The 17,522-nt window shown below is 38.6% G+C and overlaps 1 protein-coding gene and 1 pseudogene across 10 annotated transcripts; one reads left to right on the top strand and one right to left on the bottom strand.

The window, feature by feature from the left end:
- Nucleotides 1-7,859, bottom strand: taf15 (TAF15 RNA polymerase II, TATA box binding protein (TBP)-associated factor). Of its 10 annotated transcripts, none has more exons than XM_042770764.1 (16): nucleotides 7,598-7,859; nucleotides 7,183-7,216; nucleotides 6,982-7,024; nucleotides 6,825-6,897; nucleotides 6,638-6,746; nucleotides 6,400-6,476; nucleotides 6,104-6,233; nucleotides 3,728-3,762; nucleotides 3,159-3,191; nucleotides 2,738-2,847; nucleotides 2,528-2,657; nucleotides 2,342-2,446; nucleotides 2,147-2,228; nucleotides 1,978-2,063; nucleotides 593-713; nucleotides 1-515 (listed from the first exon to the last, which is right to left on the bottom strand). In XM_042770764.1, the coding sequence occupies exons 1-16, from the start codon at nucleotides 7,611-7,613 to the stop codon at nucleotides 476-478; spliced, it is 1,224 nt and encodes a 407-aa protein (XP_042626698.1). In that variant the 5' UTR covers nucleotides 7,614-7,859; the 3' UTR covers nucleotides 1-475. The 10 variants fall into 10 exon arrangements, with proteins under 10 accessions (XP_042626698.1, XP_042626696.1, XP_042626693.1 ...); XM_042770762.1 differs by having other exon boundaries at nucleotides 6,367-6,476; nucleotides 7,598-7,858; XM_042770759.1 differs by having other exon boundaries at nucleotides 6,343-6,476; nucleotides 6,825-6,894; nucleotides 7,598-7,851.
- A 4,356-nt stretch (nucleotides 7,860-12,215) lies between these two features.
- On the top strand, nucleotides 12,216-14,413 carry LOC122147624 (annotated as a pseudogene).
- Nucleotides 14,414-17,522: the final 3,109 nt, after the last annotated feature.

Below are 17,522 nucleotides of genomic sequence, written 5' to 3'. Positions count from 1 at the left end.
TAAGATCAAAGAGTGTTTAATTTTTTTTTTTTGCAAAAAAAGAAATCAAAAGCAAAAAGAAACAAGTAAAATGGTTTGTGTTGATTGATTTTTACAAAACAATAAGTATTTCACAAATTTATCACACACTAAATGCCAAATTCAACAAGTCAGGAAATTAAAAGTAACAAAAATAACATCTGCCCCCTCCCCCCACAGCAAAATGACCCTTTAAAGCCGATCTGTGGCCAATGCTGCCGTGTCATTACAGGACTGAAGCTGTACAAAGTGTCAGAGATCAACTTCGCCCCGTTCCCTTCACTCAGCCCCTCACAGTAGATTCAACATTTATGGGAAAAACTGCTCATTTCAGACAGTATATGCAGGACACTCATGCAACAGAAAGGATTGCAGACACAAACCTCTCCCTGAACCCTACCCTCTCCTCCCCACCCCACAATAAACACAGGTCTGGAATGGCATCCACGTGAAGGCTTCAGTACGGCCGTCCTCGTCTCTCCTCTCTGTGGTCTCCCCTGTAGGGTGGGACGGAGACGAGCATTACTCAAACGTCAAAGAGAACTCTGACTGTACAGCAGAGGGGTTTCTTTACCTTCCACCCATTTTGTATCCTCCACCACCATATCCTCCACGGTCTCCACCCCGGAAGCCTCCTCCTCTGCCGCCTCTGTAGCCGCCGCGGTCCCCTCCGTACCCGCCCCGACCACCGCGATCTACAGTCAAAACACAGGGCTGTGGACAACTTCTGCTTGACATGAAACAGCATTCACAAGATATCTCAGCAGAGAGGAGCAAACTGCAATGGAAGCTTGTTTCCATCACAGGATAAGAAAAATATAAGGATTTGAGACTTTCTCTCCATCACAATTCTGACTCTTTTTTTTTTTTAGTGATTGAGGAATACAGGCTAAATTGCAGGATGTTGCAATTGCTTTTTTTTTTTTTTTTTTTTTGGCATTTCACTTCTGAAATGTAAAACCAATATCAGAGCTTTCAAAAAGCCAGAAATGCAAGACAAACTCAGAATAAATTGTAAACTTGAAATTGAGACGTAAACTCAATTGTAAGAAAAAAAAAAGCATCAAGTCAACATCTCGCAATTCTGACTCTTTAAATTCTCTTCTGCAAGAAATAGAACTGAAAGATGGAATTCTACGCTTGAGTTGCGCAATTCTGACATTTCCCCCTTGCAAATGAGTTTCTCTCGCAAATACGTAAAATCAGTAATTGTGAAACAATAACAAAAGTTAAAATTGAGGGACCATTTTGCAAACGAGAAAAAAAAAAAAAAAAAAAAAAAAAAAATCAACTGAGAAAAAAAATTCTAAAATATATGCAAGATGTAAACGAACTCTGAATAGCAAGAAAAATTGCAATTCTAAATTTTCATCTTGCAATTCTGTGAAAAATATGATTTGAAAAAAAAAAAAACATTTGCGAGATGGATTCTGAGTTCATCCACAATCTGGACTTTTTATTATATTATTTATTTACATTTATGTACATACACACATTTTTACATACATACATACATACATACATACATATATATACACACACACAATTCTGACTTTTTTTTTGCAATTCTGAGTTCAGATCTCAAAGTCTGTGAAAAATCATAATTGCAAGGAAAAAAAAATCAGAATCTCACAAATCTGGATTTTAAAATCTCAATTGTGAAAAAAAAAAAAATCCAGATGAGTTTATAGCTTGCAATTGTGTAAAATCTGAATTGCGAGAAACTCAGAATTTCAAGTCAGTCAGAACTGTTATCTTGCAATTCTACATTTATTGCAGTACAGTTTTTCAGAATTTTTACAAATCTTTTTTCCCCATCACAGAATTGCAAAATAAACTGAATTGAGAAAAACAAACAAACAAACAAAAAACGTTTTATCCCGCAGCAGAAACAAGTTTCCATTCACTGCTCCCTCTACTGGTCAAACATTTCAGCTCATGTACGAGCGTCATTCTTACCACCTCCATAACTATCGCCTTCTGGTTTTGATGTTCCACACCGGTTGCACTCATATCTTCTGGCAAAGTTCATGTTGCCACAAGAGCTGCAAGAAATGGTTCACCAATAAATACATCTGGACAACAGATCCCTCTCAAACAGATTCACAAATATCTACACGCGCCGAACCTGTTGGGACAAGGCCAGTCTCCACCCTTGACATCAAACGAGGGACCTCCACCAAAGCCACCACCACCTCTGCCTCGAAAACCTGAGCGCAAGCACAAAACAGCATTAACTGGACTTGGACAACAACTGATTACAGAAAGACCAAACTGGATTTATTTTATACAAGCACAGAAGAGTCAGATTTCCAAAACATACCACCGCCGCCACCGCCACCACGTCCTCGTCCCCCTCCTCTCTGAGTGAACTCCGCCCTTCTGGTAGCAAACGACACCTTGAGGGGTTTTCCATTAAATTCTTTCCCTGTATTCCAGCAACACAAAAGAGACAAAATCAGCTAGAACGCTTTTCAAGCCGAAGAGACTGCAAGAAAGCTTCTCTTACCATCAAACCAGTCAATGGCAGCTTTGGCTGAGGGAGGATCGTCAAAGGACACGGTGGCTTCACCCTTCAGTCGTCCGGTGGCTTTATCAGTGTACAGATTGATCATAGGTTTGCCCGTCTTCTTATTGACCTGTCATTAGAGCAGATCTGCTGTAAACCAAGGTTTCTTCAGGTCTCTGAGGGTCATGACGCTCAGGGGAGTAAACTTGCCTTAATGATTCCAATCTGTTTGAAGTAGTCACCCACTTCCTCAGGGGTGACGTCTTCACTGAGCCCTTGGACAAAGATGGTATTATTGTCCGAGTTATCCTGATCACCATCTGTAATTGGGAGAAGAATCTCATATTGGAGTCCAGACACTTACGATATAATCACACAGAATGCTAACTTCCACCATCTCAATATTTTGGGTCCTATGATTTGCGAGATGCAGAAAAACACGGACGGAATCTGGTTATAAAGATGGAGTTTACTTTATAACGTCAAATTTTGGGTGAATGAATCAAAAGCAGGTCAAATCACAATACTGACTAGTTTCTGTGAACATTACACCACAAGACTATTTGAATGCATGTTCTGCGTGTCTGAATTTAGGGTGGAAAGCTTTCGTAAGTCAGCCGTTAGCACTCACCTCCATCATCCTTCTGACCGTACTCTCTGGATCCTGAAAAACAAGACACGAAAGGGAAACACAACCTTGAGAACGTGAGAAATAACAACATGGACCTTTATTTCTCTACAGAGTCTATGAATAAAAAACAATGAATAAAACCAAACTGCTTCGCTATGTAGAATTGACCTTTACAAGTGACAGTTTAATCTATGCACCAGTGTGTCCAAAATTGCTGCACCATTTCCAACACCTTTGTACACCAGAAGAAACTTTCTGTGAAACTAGCAAAATTAAATGAGTAGTATTCATTTAAATCGCGTCTCTTCTTCACCTTATGCCCAGCTGGCATCAGAACACTGGCATTTAATTCAATTTCCTCATGCAAGAAGACCATTTTATAGAGTAAAAATTGGGTAGTTGTTAGACTTTCTCTCAACAAGAGCATTACCAGAGACGACAGCAATAAAGACAATAAGGTGATGTTCCTTTGGGTTGACATAAAATGGTGGATCAAGAGCTCATTTGTCAGCTAATCTTTCTGTATCTTTAACTCCTTTCCCCCACTGAGACAGATGCTCATCACTTACCACCGTAATTTTTGTAGCCACCACGGTCACCACCACTGCAGAGGAAAAAATTGAAGATATGATGGCTTTCCATTGTTGAAACCTGGGAGCTCAAGGCTCCCTCTTTACCAGTTATCCTTTCATGGTTTACTACGGCGGAGGAAACTGCTCCCATTGACAGATAGGTTAAAGATGATGGGCCAAATGTACATGAAACATTGCATATTAAAACCAAAGGCGGCAAGCCTCTTTCCAAATTAGAATGGCTTTTTTTGGTTGAACGTGAAGATTTTATGCTCTCTGAATTGAGACTAAAAGCAGAGCAGAGCATGGAGGACAACCTCCCTGCTCCCGCTTTAGCTCAAGAATTTACTCTCAATTTGAGCGTCTAACTGTTGTGGCACTCGTGTAGACGAGCACACATTTTCCTTCCATTATGAGTGCTTAAGAGCTCCAATGGGTGAGGTCCAACTTTAATTTCACTCACTTTGATACCTGTAGTATAAAACGTAGACCGGTTAACACAAAAAGAAACAACACTGTGCAGACACCGATTCATGTGGAGTGACTGAGAACTGTTCCTTGCTGCTGAACTTTCCAATGTGAACTCTCCCAAAGGAGGAAAAACTGATGGAGACCAGAAGAAATGTGCACTAAAAATTGGATTTCAACCGGCATTAAAAACTTCAAGGGATAAGAAGTGGAAGCTTCAGATTGTTTTGGGTTTTCTTCAGAATAAGAATTTAACCAGCCAATGAAATAGAGCATGAGAAATGCATAAAAATGAGGAAGCGCACTAGTTGGGGCTTTCCTACACAAAGACAACATTTTACCATAATGTACCAGGCTTCCAATCAATTCTCATGTTTATCAGACTAAGCTCTTACTGATTCTAGAGCAGACTGAAACCTTGAGGGAAAATATCCATAGATGTGTCATTCTTGAGTTTAAACATTAGGGGTGCAACGACACAATCCTTACAGAGATGTTGCAAAATAAATGCCACGTAAGGGTATAATATAACTATAATAAGGTATAAGTCACCCAAAAATGTAAATTCTGTCATCATGTACTCACCCTCATGTCGTTAATGTCAAAGGCATCCTAAAAATAATCAATCGAGAAGTCTAATCCAAATACAAGTCTTCTAAAGAGACATGACGGCTTTATATGATCACAGATTCACAACGCACATACTGTAGTAAACAGACGTTCACATGCATGCATGCCGTGATAACGCCAAATAATACAAATAAAAAAAAAGAGAAACTTATTTGGGCTCAAAATATCACGATAATCATGAGTTCAGTATCGTAACTTGTTTTAAATCATGACATAAGTGTATCGTTACACCCCTATAAAACATGTCTAATATGGGAATGTGATTCAATTTAAAGGGGTCATGAACTGCCTTCTTTTGTACTCCTCTCCAACTGATCTCTGCTGTGTTTCGGGTTTAAAATGCATAAATACTCCGTACACTAGTCTGGTGCGACATTACCATCGGAGCCGAATCAGTCAAACAGCATCGCCTTTAGATTAAATCTTTCTGAAAATCCTGTGTCGAACTGTGCCTTGTTTGTAAACAAATCTGCGGTAAAAAAGTGAACAAAGGAGCAAGTTCTTACAGTCTCGGTCTGGAACATCATTAAATAGAGTTCATCCACTCGTTCCTAATGTTGGGATGAGAAGGAAGGCAATGAAAAGACTGTTTTCCACAGCTTGGCGCTGAACAGAGTCTTGTGTTCGGAGCATCTTAGTCGTTTGGTTTCTGTGTAGCCCTGCGTTTGCCTCTCGTCATTTACACTACATTCAATGGGCGGAGCTAAACAGGCAATGATCTAGAAGCAGGCGTTGATCTTCATCTGCGGAGGCGGTGTTTAGACACACTATTACATCATAAAGTGGCACATTCCTCAAGCCGTCGTTCTGGCAGACTGGCTTTAATATAAGCTGTTTTTAGACTAACGAGAAAGGTTTGAGTTTTGAAACTTAGAGGATGTTTCTATAGCACAATGACCCCTTACGTCAAAAGATTTCTCAGTTCATGACCCCTTTAATGCAGAACAATTTGGACTACAGATGGAGAGAAACCTTGCTACTGTAGCCTCAACACTTTTAAAATGTATAAGCATCATACAAGAAACTATGATAGAGTTACCATGATTCCACTGGGTGGAGTGTCACTTCACAGAAACGGATGGTGGGTCCATAGAGTACGACCTCTTCAAATAATAACAGTACAGACAAGCCTCCAAACTTACAAATACTTGACCAAACTGGTTATCAATAACCAAAAATAAATAAATAATCCTATAAGTCAACAGTTTTCAGGCCTATGTGCATTGTTGTTTTTTTAACAGTGTGCTGTATACCTTCAGCGGTGGGCAGACTTACCCCATACCGGAGGGTGGGCCGCCCCGGCCACCTCGGTCATAGCCCCCGCGGTCATAACCCCCACGACCTCTGCCCCTGTAACCCTCCGACCGGTCCGAGCCACTGTCATCCCCATACCTCCGGGAATCACCTGAAGAGAGGGGAGCGACTCCTTTTTACATTCATTTGCCAAACGTCAAGACAAACAAACAAAATCGTGTTCGGATCAAAGTCTATGCAGCAGTTAATTAAAGAATTACCATCACCGCGTCGCACATATCCACCTTGAGACCCCCCGTATGAGCCACCGGACTGACCTAGCGCTCCCCCATCAGCTCCTGCTGCTGACGGCTGTCCGTAAGACCGCTGCTGCCCATACGACTTCTCACCATAACTGCAGTGAGACAGAGTGGAGGTGAAGAGGTTTAATAACTAGTGGTGGGTGAAAACAGGTTTGAATACTGGTGCATCATCTTTGTTGACTAATTTGCTCCTACTCATAAATCCGAGCTTAAGGATCAAGTGTGTAATGGTTCTCATTTTAAAGTCTCTCACCTGGATGAGGATTCGGGTACCTGATGTCCGTAGCTGTCAAAGCCCTGCGGCTGCTGCTGACCGTAGCCACCAGAAGAGTAACCCTGAGACGACTGGCCGTAGCTCTCTCCTTCAGGAACACACACACCAGTCACACAGCACCCTTCAGTAACACACACAGTCATTCAATCATTCATCAAACACTTACCACCAGTCTGTCCATAACCGGCATAACTCTGTCCACCGTACGAGCTGCTGCCGTTACCCTGACCATATCCCTGCTGGAGAGAAAGAGATCCATCACTAAACACACACACACCACTATAAACACACACATTTACAACAGTGACATAATACAGCACTACCTGTCCAGCTTGATAGCCCTGGGACCCAGCAAAAGAGCCATAGCTGCACAATTAAAAAAAAAGAGGTTGAAAAATGACACCTTGACACAAATTAATGCGCAAATCTTGCAATTTTGCACCAGGATACATACACAGTAATAGATATTTACATCTGTTATTTATTAACTACGTGACGTTTATAGATTATAATTGTTCGCTTACCTTTGTTGAGCGCCAGGCTGACCGTAGCCCGAATCTGCGAGCAGAAATAAACAATTAGTTAGAATATATGAAGTGTGAACAGCACAGCTACGATTTAAAAAGCGCGTGAGTTTTCAGCAGTACGCATGCTAAGCTAACAATCACGCCATGCTATGAACACGCACGATAAACGCTCTTCCCCGGGAGATTTACACATCCACCGAGCTCGTTCTGAATTATTAAACACGTTAAACATGATTTAACAGCTTTGTGTTGTTCTTCTGTCGCGAGGGTGGGTTTATATACTAAACCTTGGCAAAGCCCGCGTCGTCAGTTTAGCCGCTAATGCTAAGCGCGCCGCGTTTATCAACTTTAAACTGAACAGCAAACGAATAACGAACAATTACTGCGTCGTGTGCGACGATATATCATATATCTTTACCTGAGGCCATCTTTCTGACGGAAATAAAATGACCACCTGTTCCAAAATAAACAAATTTAAAAATCCGGCACGAGCGGAACACGCACTGCAGACTTCTTATGAACTTTGACCCGAGGCCGGACGGTACCGTCTACTTAGCGGGGACGCGCGGATTCATCCGTTCATCTGGTGCACATGACAAGAGCAGCAAAGTTCATCACGCATAATTTATGGAGAAGCTAATAATAGAGAAAACGCGAGGCGAAACGAAATGAGATACATTTGGTCAAAATGTGTTTGGACGAAGACCCCCGTCTGTTAGAAAGTGGTATCAACTTAGCGCCTTTTCTGTCACGTGGGTCGCCACTACCGTTGTGACGTCACGACACGACGGCGTCCGCTTTCTTTATCTTTCACGTTAGGCCACAACTTAAAATCTGCCAACACGTCTCTTATTTTCTTATTACAGAGGAATATTGAAGCTTTGAAAAATAAATATCAACAAGCTTTTATTACTATTGCTGGAGATTTTAAAGCTGTATTAGATAATTCAACTGACAGATTTCCTCCTAAAATGAGCCTCACTAATAATATTATTAATCACATAATCTGTGTGATTATTTTCTATTTTCTAATTTTTTATTTTTTTATTATTATTTTTTTTAATTTGTTGTCTTCTAAATCTAGAATAGACTTTTTTTTTTCTCAACAGTTAATGCAATGTGTTTGATGTCAGTCACCAATATGCTCCATTCTCTGACCATTTAGTAATTAAGATGATTTTGCAGACTAAACAATTGAATTGGAAATTGAATAATAATCTACTAAAAGATAAAATTTTTAATGATCAAATCAAGGGATTAGTTAATGGAATTTTTTCAAATAATGAATTTGAGTCTCATGGTGCTAAATGGGAATATTTTAAATATAAAGCAAGATTACTAGCAATAAATAGTAGATCTAAAACCTTAAAAATGGTTAATGCTGATAGAGAAGCCGACTTGCTAATTAAAATAAATACCTTAATAATAAAAAAAAGAGAATCTCTCTGTTACAGAAATTAATCAGTTAAAAACTTTGCAATTGGAATTAGACCGTATATATTTAGAAATAGTTAAAGGTGCCTTCGTTAGATCTAGAGCGAGATGGATTGAGGAAGGAGAAAAAAATACGAGCAGCTTCTTCTTCTCACTGGAGAAAAGGAATTTTAAAAGGAAAAGCATCTCTGCATTAAAAATGAACAATTCAGTTTCTAAAAACCCTGAAGAAACTGAGAAATGTGTTAATCATTTTTATAGGAACCTGTACTCCCCTGATTTACAGGCAAACCAGAGTATGTCATACCTACAACAGATTAAGAACTATACACCTCAAATAAGTGATGAATTTAAGTTATCATGTGAGGCTACTGTTTCCTTAAATGAAATGAGAGATGCAATCAAAAATCAATGAAAAAGGGGAAGTCGCCTGGCTCCGATGGCCTTACTTTAGAATTCTTCATACAGTTTTGGGAGATTCTAGAACAATCTTTCTTCTTAATGCTTCAAGAATGTATAAAAAATGGTACAATGACTCCTGCTATGAAACAAGGGGTGATGTCTCTCATTCCCAAACCGGATAAAGATCTAACTATAATTGATAACTGGCACCCTATCACTCTTCTTAATTTTGATTATAAATTAATTGCATCCATATTTGCCAAGAGATTAAAACAGCATTTACATTATATCATTAATGAAACACAGACTGGATTTATGAAAGGTCATCATATTAGTTGTAATACTCGACTTGTTCTGGATCTTATTGATTACAGAGATGAAATCAAGTCTGATGCAATTATCTTATTCCTCGATTTTTATAAGGCCTTCAATACTGTAAAGCATTTACAGTAAAATAAAATTTTTATTTGTTGTAGAAACATTATCCATAGATATTTTGCACAATAATAACTTTGCTGGCCTTGATATCTTTAACAGAGAGATTCAAATCTCACAGTTAGCAGATGATACTACTTTATTTTTGAAGGATAAAGAGCAAGTTTCTCCAGTTTTAACTACAATCAATGCCTTCTCTAACGCTTCTGGGCTCAAACTTAATTTATCTAAGTGTGAAATTATTTGCTTATTTGACACTGTGGAAACTGAAATTGAAAATATACCAATTAAAAATGAAGTGAAATATTTGGGAATTCATATAACAAAAAAATTAATTAGTAGGCAATTTCTGAATTTTTCTCAACAGTTATTGAAAACAAAATATGTTTTTAATAATTGGCTCCAAAGAGATTCATCAATTTTAGGCAGAGTTTTCTCATCCACAACAGAAGGATTATCCAGATTTGTGTACCCTTCCCTGTCTTTAGCTGTAGATAATCACACCTCCAAAAATATAGATACGATTTTTCTTGATTTCATTTGGAGCAATAAGTCTCACAAGTTGAAGAAATATGTTTACATTTTTTCATTTTAATTGTTTTTATGCTTTTTGAGTAAAGCACGACAGCACTTGCCTTTCAGTGTTGTAATTGTCACAGATGAATAGGCTATTTAAACATGCACAGCCACATGATTACCAGAATTTGTTGGTGAGCCTGATTAAAAGTTGTGGAGGGCCGTGTTTGTAATTGACACATGTTACTTATGGTATTCATTTAGTAGTTTTTGATTACTCTTGTTTATCTTTTGTTAATAAAACTTATTTTATTACACTTGTGTTGATTATACAGTAAGAGGTTCTACAAGTTAGATGTCCCACCAATGGACCCTTTTCACAAGACTGTGAGGACATCAGCATCCTAAATCCTCCAAAGTTTTTTATATTTTCTTTTTTTTTTTAATGTATGTAGATTTATTACACTGTACTTTGTATTTAATTACCTTTGCATCAAATTGCAAAAAACTAGTTAACACTAAATGTGTGTTTCTATGGGAGTGATGGTAAAATTACCATTATCAGTTTCTCTCTCTCTCTTTTTTTTTTTAGTCTTAAAAGTGCAGAAACTCATTTATTAGCATAGGATTTGTGCACTGTATTTCAGTATTTACGAGATATCAAGGAAAATAAAGAAAAGGAAAAGGGAAGCGAAGGTGCAGTTGAAGAGAGAACCTTTAATTATTTTGCACGGCCTGAACAGTTTTTACGTGATAGCCATACAAACAATAGGGTTGTCTGTGTGCTGAGGCAAGCTGGAGCTAAACTCCCTCCAGGACTGAGTTTGGAGACCCCTGGTGTTTAGGATGTGCTGGATGAGTGTGAGATTTCCGGGCCTGAAGTTATGTCCCAGTCCAGCCCTGATTGGTTGTTTAAGGCAGAGAACAAATGATGCTAAGAACAAGAATGAGAAGATAAAGTAATTGAGTAAGGAGGGTAAGTATGAAGATGAGGCTTTGAGTATACTTCTGAAATCATTTCATGGTGAGATGCAAAATCACACAGAATTGATGTTCAACGCAAGACTGACACTTAGTGTCCCTTATTAATTGAAACTGCAAATCATTTGCACAGAACCAGAACCAGGAAACAATTAAATCTGTTTATTTCAGTGTTGACCTTACATGTTGTTAAAGGCACAATATGTAAGATATTTTGATTAAAATATCCCAAAACCACTAGAACAGTGTTATATATTTTACTGACTTGTGTACTTAAAGTATCCCAAATGTTTAGAAGAATGTTTAAATCCAGGGAAATAAGCAATTTTAACTAGTGTAACGGACCGTGTCCATGGTGTCATTGCGTCGCCTGTCAATGACGTCATAACCTATCGATTTTTCTGGTTTTATTTTGTTGAAAACATGCAGTGAAATGGCAGAAGCCAGTATTTCAGTGGCTGACCGAAGATTAAACAGCTCGTCCTGCCCTCAGTTAAGCTGGATCTAAATTCTTACTCAGAGTTTGCTTAAAACATTGAACATAAAATTACAATGGCAAGCAAACACTACACATTAGATTTACTCACTCATCACGTTTAGGCATGTTTTGTACACATGGTTGGAACTGATTTTTTTTTTCTACTTAGGTAAAAGTATTGCTACAGTACTTAAGAAATAATTCACTTTAGTAAATACAGAAGTACTGACAAATAATATAACTCCAGTGTTATTTGCTGTGATAACACTCAAGGTGAGTTTTGAGAGAAGTGTGCATTTGGATATAATGCTCAATCCTGGAGCTTGACCTGAATTATTTGCACATGCACCTGTGGAACAGTCCACCTGTAAAACACTAAATGTTACAGGCGGCAGGCAATTAAGGTCACAGTTTCAATAACTTAGGATAGTAAAGAGATCCTTCTTCTGACAAGAGAAAAATGTCCAGGGTTCCTGATCACTTTCATGAACATGCCATAGTCCTACTGCAGGGAGGCATGAAGACTGCATTAATTTTTAAACTGCATTATTTTTTAAGCATTAAGAGTGTGAGTAAAGATACGCTTACTAAATTTGAAACCTATAAACTGGTAACTATAGGTAGTCACACAGAGTGATTAGACTTTATTATCTATTGGCAATAAAATACTCTCATTTACGGACACACCTCTCAAATACAGACTAAGGAACCCATTTCAATCTTAAGTCGACTGAACACCACAGCATACATATTGTAGAGCTGTTTCATCTTATGTGTCTCTGAAATGGCCAGTATTTCAGTGGCTGAGGATCAGTTCAACTGTCCAATCTGTCTGGATCTACTGAAGGATCCAGTGACCATCCCCTGTGGACACAGTTACTGTATGAACTGTATTAAAGACTGCTGGAATAAAGATGATCCGAGGAGAGAGAGTTACAGCTGCCCTCAGTGCAGACAGACCTTCAGTCCAAGACCTGCTTTAAGCAAGAATGTGGTGTTTGCTGAGATGGTGGAGAAACTGAAGAAGACAAAAGTCCACACAGCTCGGGCTCTCAGTTACGCTGGTCCTGGAGACATGGAGTGTGATGTTTGCACTGGAAGGAAATGTAAAACTCAAAACACATATGGTGTGTCTTGAATCTTACTGTCAAATTCACTTTGAGCGTCATGAGGAATTTCACTCAGGAAGACGACACAAAGTGACCGATGCTACTGGACGATTGCAGCAGATGATCTGCTCCAAACATGATAAACACAAAGAAATCTACTGTCGTACTGATCAGAGCTGCATCTGTTATCTGTGTGCGATGGATGAACATAGAAACCACGACACTGTAGCAGCTGTAGTCGAGAGGACAGAGAAACAGGTAGGAAAGGGAAAAGCTAATTAAAGTTGATACGCAAATATAGAGAACAGCAATGATAATATTAATAATTCATGACCCATAATGAATACAATCTTTGTGAGGACATTTTTCATATTTTTTTTAAGGTAAACATGCAGTCTCTGTTTAACTCTGTTGTCTTGTGTCTAAAGCATAAATACACTGTAAAAAATTACTGTGAATTTAACGGTAAAAGACTGTAAAAAATGCTACAGTAAAAAACCTGTTAAAATGGTTAACGGTAAATTCCCCTATACGGTGAAAAAAAAACTGTATTGGACATTACATGTAATTTTATGGTAGTATACCATCTTTTGGAAGTGAAAAAGACCATAATTTAAACCGTAAATTGACATTACCAGAATTCCCTGCATTACATTTCAAATTTGATGTTTTATTTGTTGAAATAACTCTTTCATAGTTTTTTCTTATCAGTTTAGTATATTAGTGTTGCATGTTGCACCTAATGTTGTTAAATGAATGTTTATTGCATTATTTCAGTTGATGGTGTTTAGTGTCTGTGTGAACGACTCTGTGCACCTTCTATATATGTTATTATTTAAAAGCTGCATGTGAAGGGCTTTGGTTCATCATGTGACTTTCTCATCATCACCTGCATTTGGTGTTTATCAGTGTTTTACAAAGGTACAAAACAGATTTCAGTACTTCAGTAGGTTGATATAAGTAACATTATATCAGTTAATGAAATTACGGTATTTAACTGTATATTTAAGTTAAAACCTTAAAACCTAAAATGTTGCTACTATACTTTATACGGTAAAATTCCGTCAACCACAGCTGCCGTTTTTTTACAGTAAATTTTTACAGAATTTTTTTTACAGTGTAGCAATAGGTTAATTACATTATTTTAGATAATGTTTTGTTTGTTTGTTTGTATGTTTTTTGCTTATAATGTGTGCAAATCATGTGTATTAAACTTCAGCACCACTTACTCAGAAAAAAAAAAAATTAAATGAAGAGCCACAACTCCAGCTATATAACAAATCTCGATGATGTAGGATAATTTATAAGAGAATCAAAGCTGCCCTATATATATTTATTAATCCTCGTTTGCTAACCAGAAACAGTTGGAAGAGAGACACAGAAAAATGTCCAGCAAAGAATCCAGGAACGAGAGAAAGAGTTTCAGAAGCTGAAAGAGGCTGTGGAGACTCATAGGGTGAGTTAACAGAGGAGAAAAAACAAATTCTGGATGTAAGAAGAGCCGTTTAATACTCATTTAGAGTTTCTTACTCAACTGTGCATGTTGTTTCAGTCGCACTGAAGCCCTACTGTGTGTAACAGGCTGATCTGAGTTTACGTCTGATGTTTGTCGTTACAGTGCTCCGCACAGGCAGCAGCGAGAAGGACAGTGAGAGGATCTTTACTGAACTGAAGCTGAGCTGGAACAAGAAGCCGATCTAAGGTGACACATATGATCAGAGATCAGGAAAAGGCTGAAGTGAGTCGAGCTGAAGGACTCTTGGAGCTACTGGAGCAGAAGATTGATGATCTGAGGAAGAGAGAAGCTGAGCTGGAACAGCTTTTACACACAACAGACGATCACATCCATGTCCTCCAGGTAACAGAGATCTGAACGACAGGACTGTTGCCATTAGTAGAGTTTTTGCAGTCATGAAAATAAGTTCTTTCCCAACTTTAACCTAAAAGCTTAAATAAAGCTTAAACTAAAAAACAATCCAAAAGACCTTCAGTGAGAGAGCTGGTGTTTGCAGATAGAAAGATTAAGTTGTGTTTTCTTCTTTAAGCAGATCTGAACTGTGTTTAATTTTGGACCCTACAAAAATTATCTTACTGCAATTTGTTTCCCGCCAATTGAAATGTTTTAAAAAATAATCCTTTTGAACTGTGAATGACAGAAGGCAGTAACACTAATGTTGTCCACTAGAGGAGCTTTTTTGAGTCACTGTGAATGGACGTCTCTCCCCTCGTTGTCTGTAAATGTTCTGGTCCTGCTGTAGGTGAGTGGGAAAATGAGCTGGTAATGAAGGTTTCTGTCTTTGTATGTTTCTATTCCTCTAGAGTTTTCAGTCTCTCTCTGCCCGACCTGGATCTACAGAGAGTGTCAATGTCAGTTCTCTACTGTCTTTTGATGAGGTTGTAAAGTCTGTCTCTCATCTCAAAGAAAAAACTGGAGTATTTATGCAAAAAGGAGACTGAAAAGATATCCGGCAGAGGTAAAATTTGCTTTGAGAAAACACTTAATGTAGAAGACAAGTATACTGTGCCGACAAACATCAGACCGTGAACTCAGATTATAATAATATGTTTTTTTTTCTTAGTAACATACATCAATATTATTCCCGTGACTGAACTCAAGACTAGGGAGGAATTACTACAATGTAAGACAATATGAACACACACACACCTACTCTCTTTCTCTCTCTCTCTCTCTCTCTCTCTCACACAACACACACCACACACGCACACATCACACTCTCTCTCTCTCCTCTCTCTCTCTCTCTTTCTCTCTCTCTCTTACACACACACACACACAAACTCTCTCTCTCTCTAACACACACCACACACACACCCACACAAACTCTCTCTCTCTAACACACACACACCACACACACACACAAACTCACTCTCTCTAACACACACACACACACACACACACATACACTCTCTCTCTAACACACACACACACACACACAAACTCTCTCTCTAACACACACACACACACACACACACACACACACACACGCATTCTCTCTCTCACACACACACACATACGCACACACTCTCTCTCTCTCTCTCTCTAACACACACAAACTCACACACACTCAAACTCACACACACACACACTCTCTCTCTCTCTCTCTCTAACACACACACTCACACACACACAAACCTCACACACACACTCTCTCTCTCTCCTCTCTCTCTCTCTAACACACGCACTCACACACACTCAAACTCACACACACACTCTCTCTCTCTCTCTCTCTCTAACACACACTCTCTCACACACACAAACTCCCGGGGGAAGTGCAGGGGGGGGGGGCACACACCTCACCCGTCGGTGCCTCTCCCTCTCTCTCTCTCTCTCTCTAACACACGCCACACTCTCTCTCTCTCTCGAACACACACACACACACACACGCACACGCACAACTCACACAACACACACTCTCCTCTCTCTCTCTCTCTTCTCTAACACACGCACACTCTCTCTCTCTCTAACACACACACAATCACACACACACAAACTCACACAAACACGCTACCTTGGCACTCTCTCTCTCTCTCTCTCTAACACAGCAACCCACACACACGCACTCACGCTGCTCTCTCCACACCTCTCTCTCTCTCTCTCTCTCTCTCTAACACACACACACACACACACACACTAGGGAAATGTTTAACAGACTGCCCAAACTCATTCCATCAAATTGATTTTAATTGTCAAGCATCATATAAAGTTTCATGTGACTCATGACACGCACTACAGTTATTTGAATCATAATAATCATCTGGCTAGAGTGTGGAACATTGTTTATAGTAAACAATACAATTACACTCAAAGAAACACTCAGATGTTTGAATGCAAAAAACTGACAAATTAGTTCTACTTAATATAATTAATTTGTATAATAATGTGTGTTTTTTCTCTCCATTAGATTTCGCGTCAACTCACTCTGAATTCCAACACAGTGAATAAAAGTATTCAGTTGTCTGAAGGTAATAGAGTCACAACATGCAGTAAAGAAGTCCAGTTGTATCCTGATCATCCAGACAGATTTTGATCAGTTGTATGAAGTGCGGTGCACAGAGAGAGTGGTGTGGACGATGTTACTGGGAGATTGAGTGGAGCGGCACGAACAGTGTGGGAATATCAGTGTCGTATAAGAGTTATTAAGAGGTGTGGAGACAGAAATGAGTGTGGATTTGGACTGAATGATAAGTCCTGGAAACTGTCATGCACTCCAACAGATTGCTCATTCTGCACAAAAACAAACACACTAAACTCTCTGTGGTGTCCAGCTGCAGGAGAATAGGAGTGTTTGGTGGATCACAGAGCAGGAACTCTGTCCTTCTAAAGAGTCTCTCACACAGTGAGCCTCATCCACACAGTCCAGACCACATTCACTCAGACGCTCTGTCCTGGGTTTTGGTTAAATCTAGGCTCATCAGTGAAACTTGATCATTTGACAAAGAGATTTTATAAATAAAATTGTCACGTGTGAGCTGGGATTTGGTTTTTTATGCATCAGTTTGTTGATTGGATTTTGAGATGTGGGTAGTTGTATTCAAACAGTGGCAGATGAATGCCAGGTCTTCCCGACTCATAGAAAGATCCAGTTATGACAATTTGATAAAAAGAAAAAAAATTTATGAGGGTTTAAAAAATAGAAAATATACGAAGATCAGTTGTTTAGAATAAGATCAATAATATACACTTAGAAAACAGTCTGTATTTACACCAAAAAAGTCAATAAATAAATAATACAATAACAAATATTAATTTATGAAATGAATTTTCTGTTTGCCTCAGATACATTACAAGACATACATTGTTAATTGCTATATATATATATATATATTATATATATATATATATATATATATATATATATATATATATATATATAAATTATTTTTTTTTTCTGAATATTGCAGTGTATATCATTCTCTGATTTGCTTTATGGATTGCCTGCTTATCTGCTGCTTTCACATCTGTA

Source organism: Cyprinus carpio, chromosome A15, assembly GCF_018340385.1.
Source record: "Cyprinus carpio isolate SPL01 chromosome A15, ASM1834038v1, whole genome shotgun sequence".
Lineage (NCBI taxonomy): Eukaryota > Metazoa > Chordata > Actinopteri > Cypriniformes > Cyprinidae > Cyprinus > Cyprinus carpio.
The sequence above is the reverse complement of the archived record's forward strand: the minus strand, read 5'-3'. Positions and strand labels throughout refer to the sequence as shown.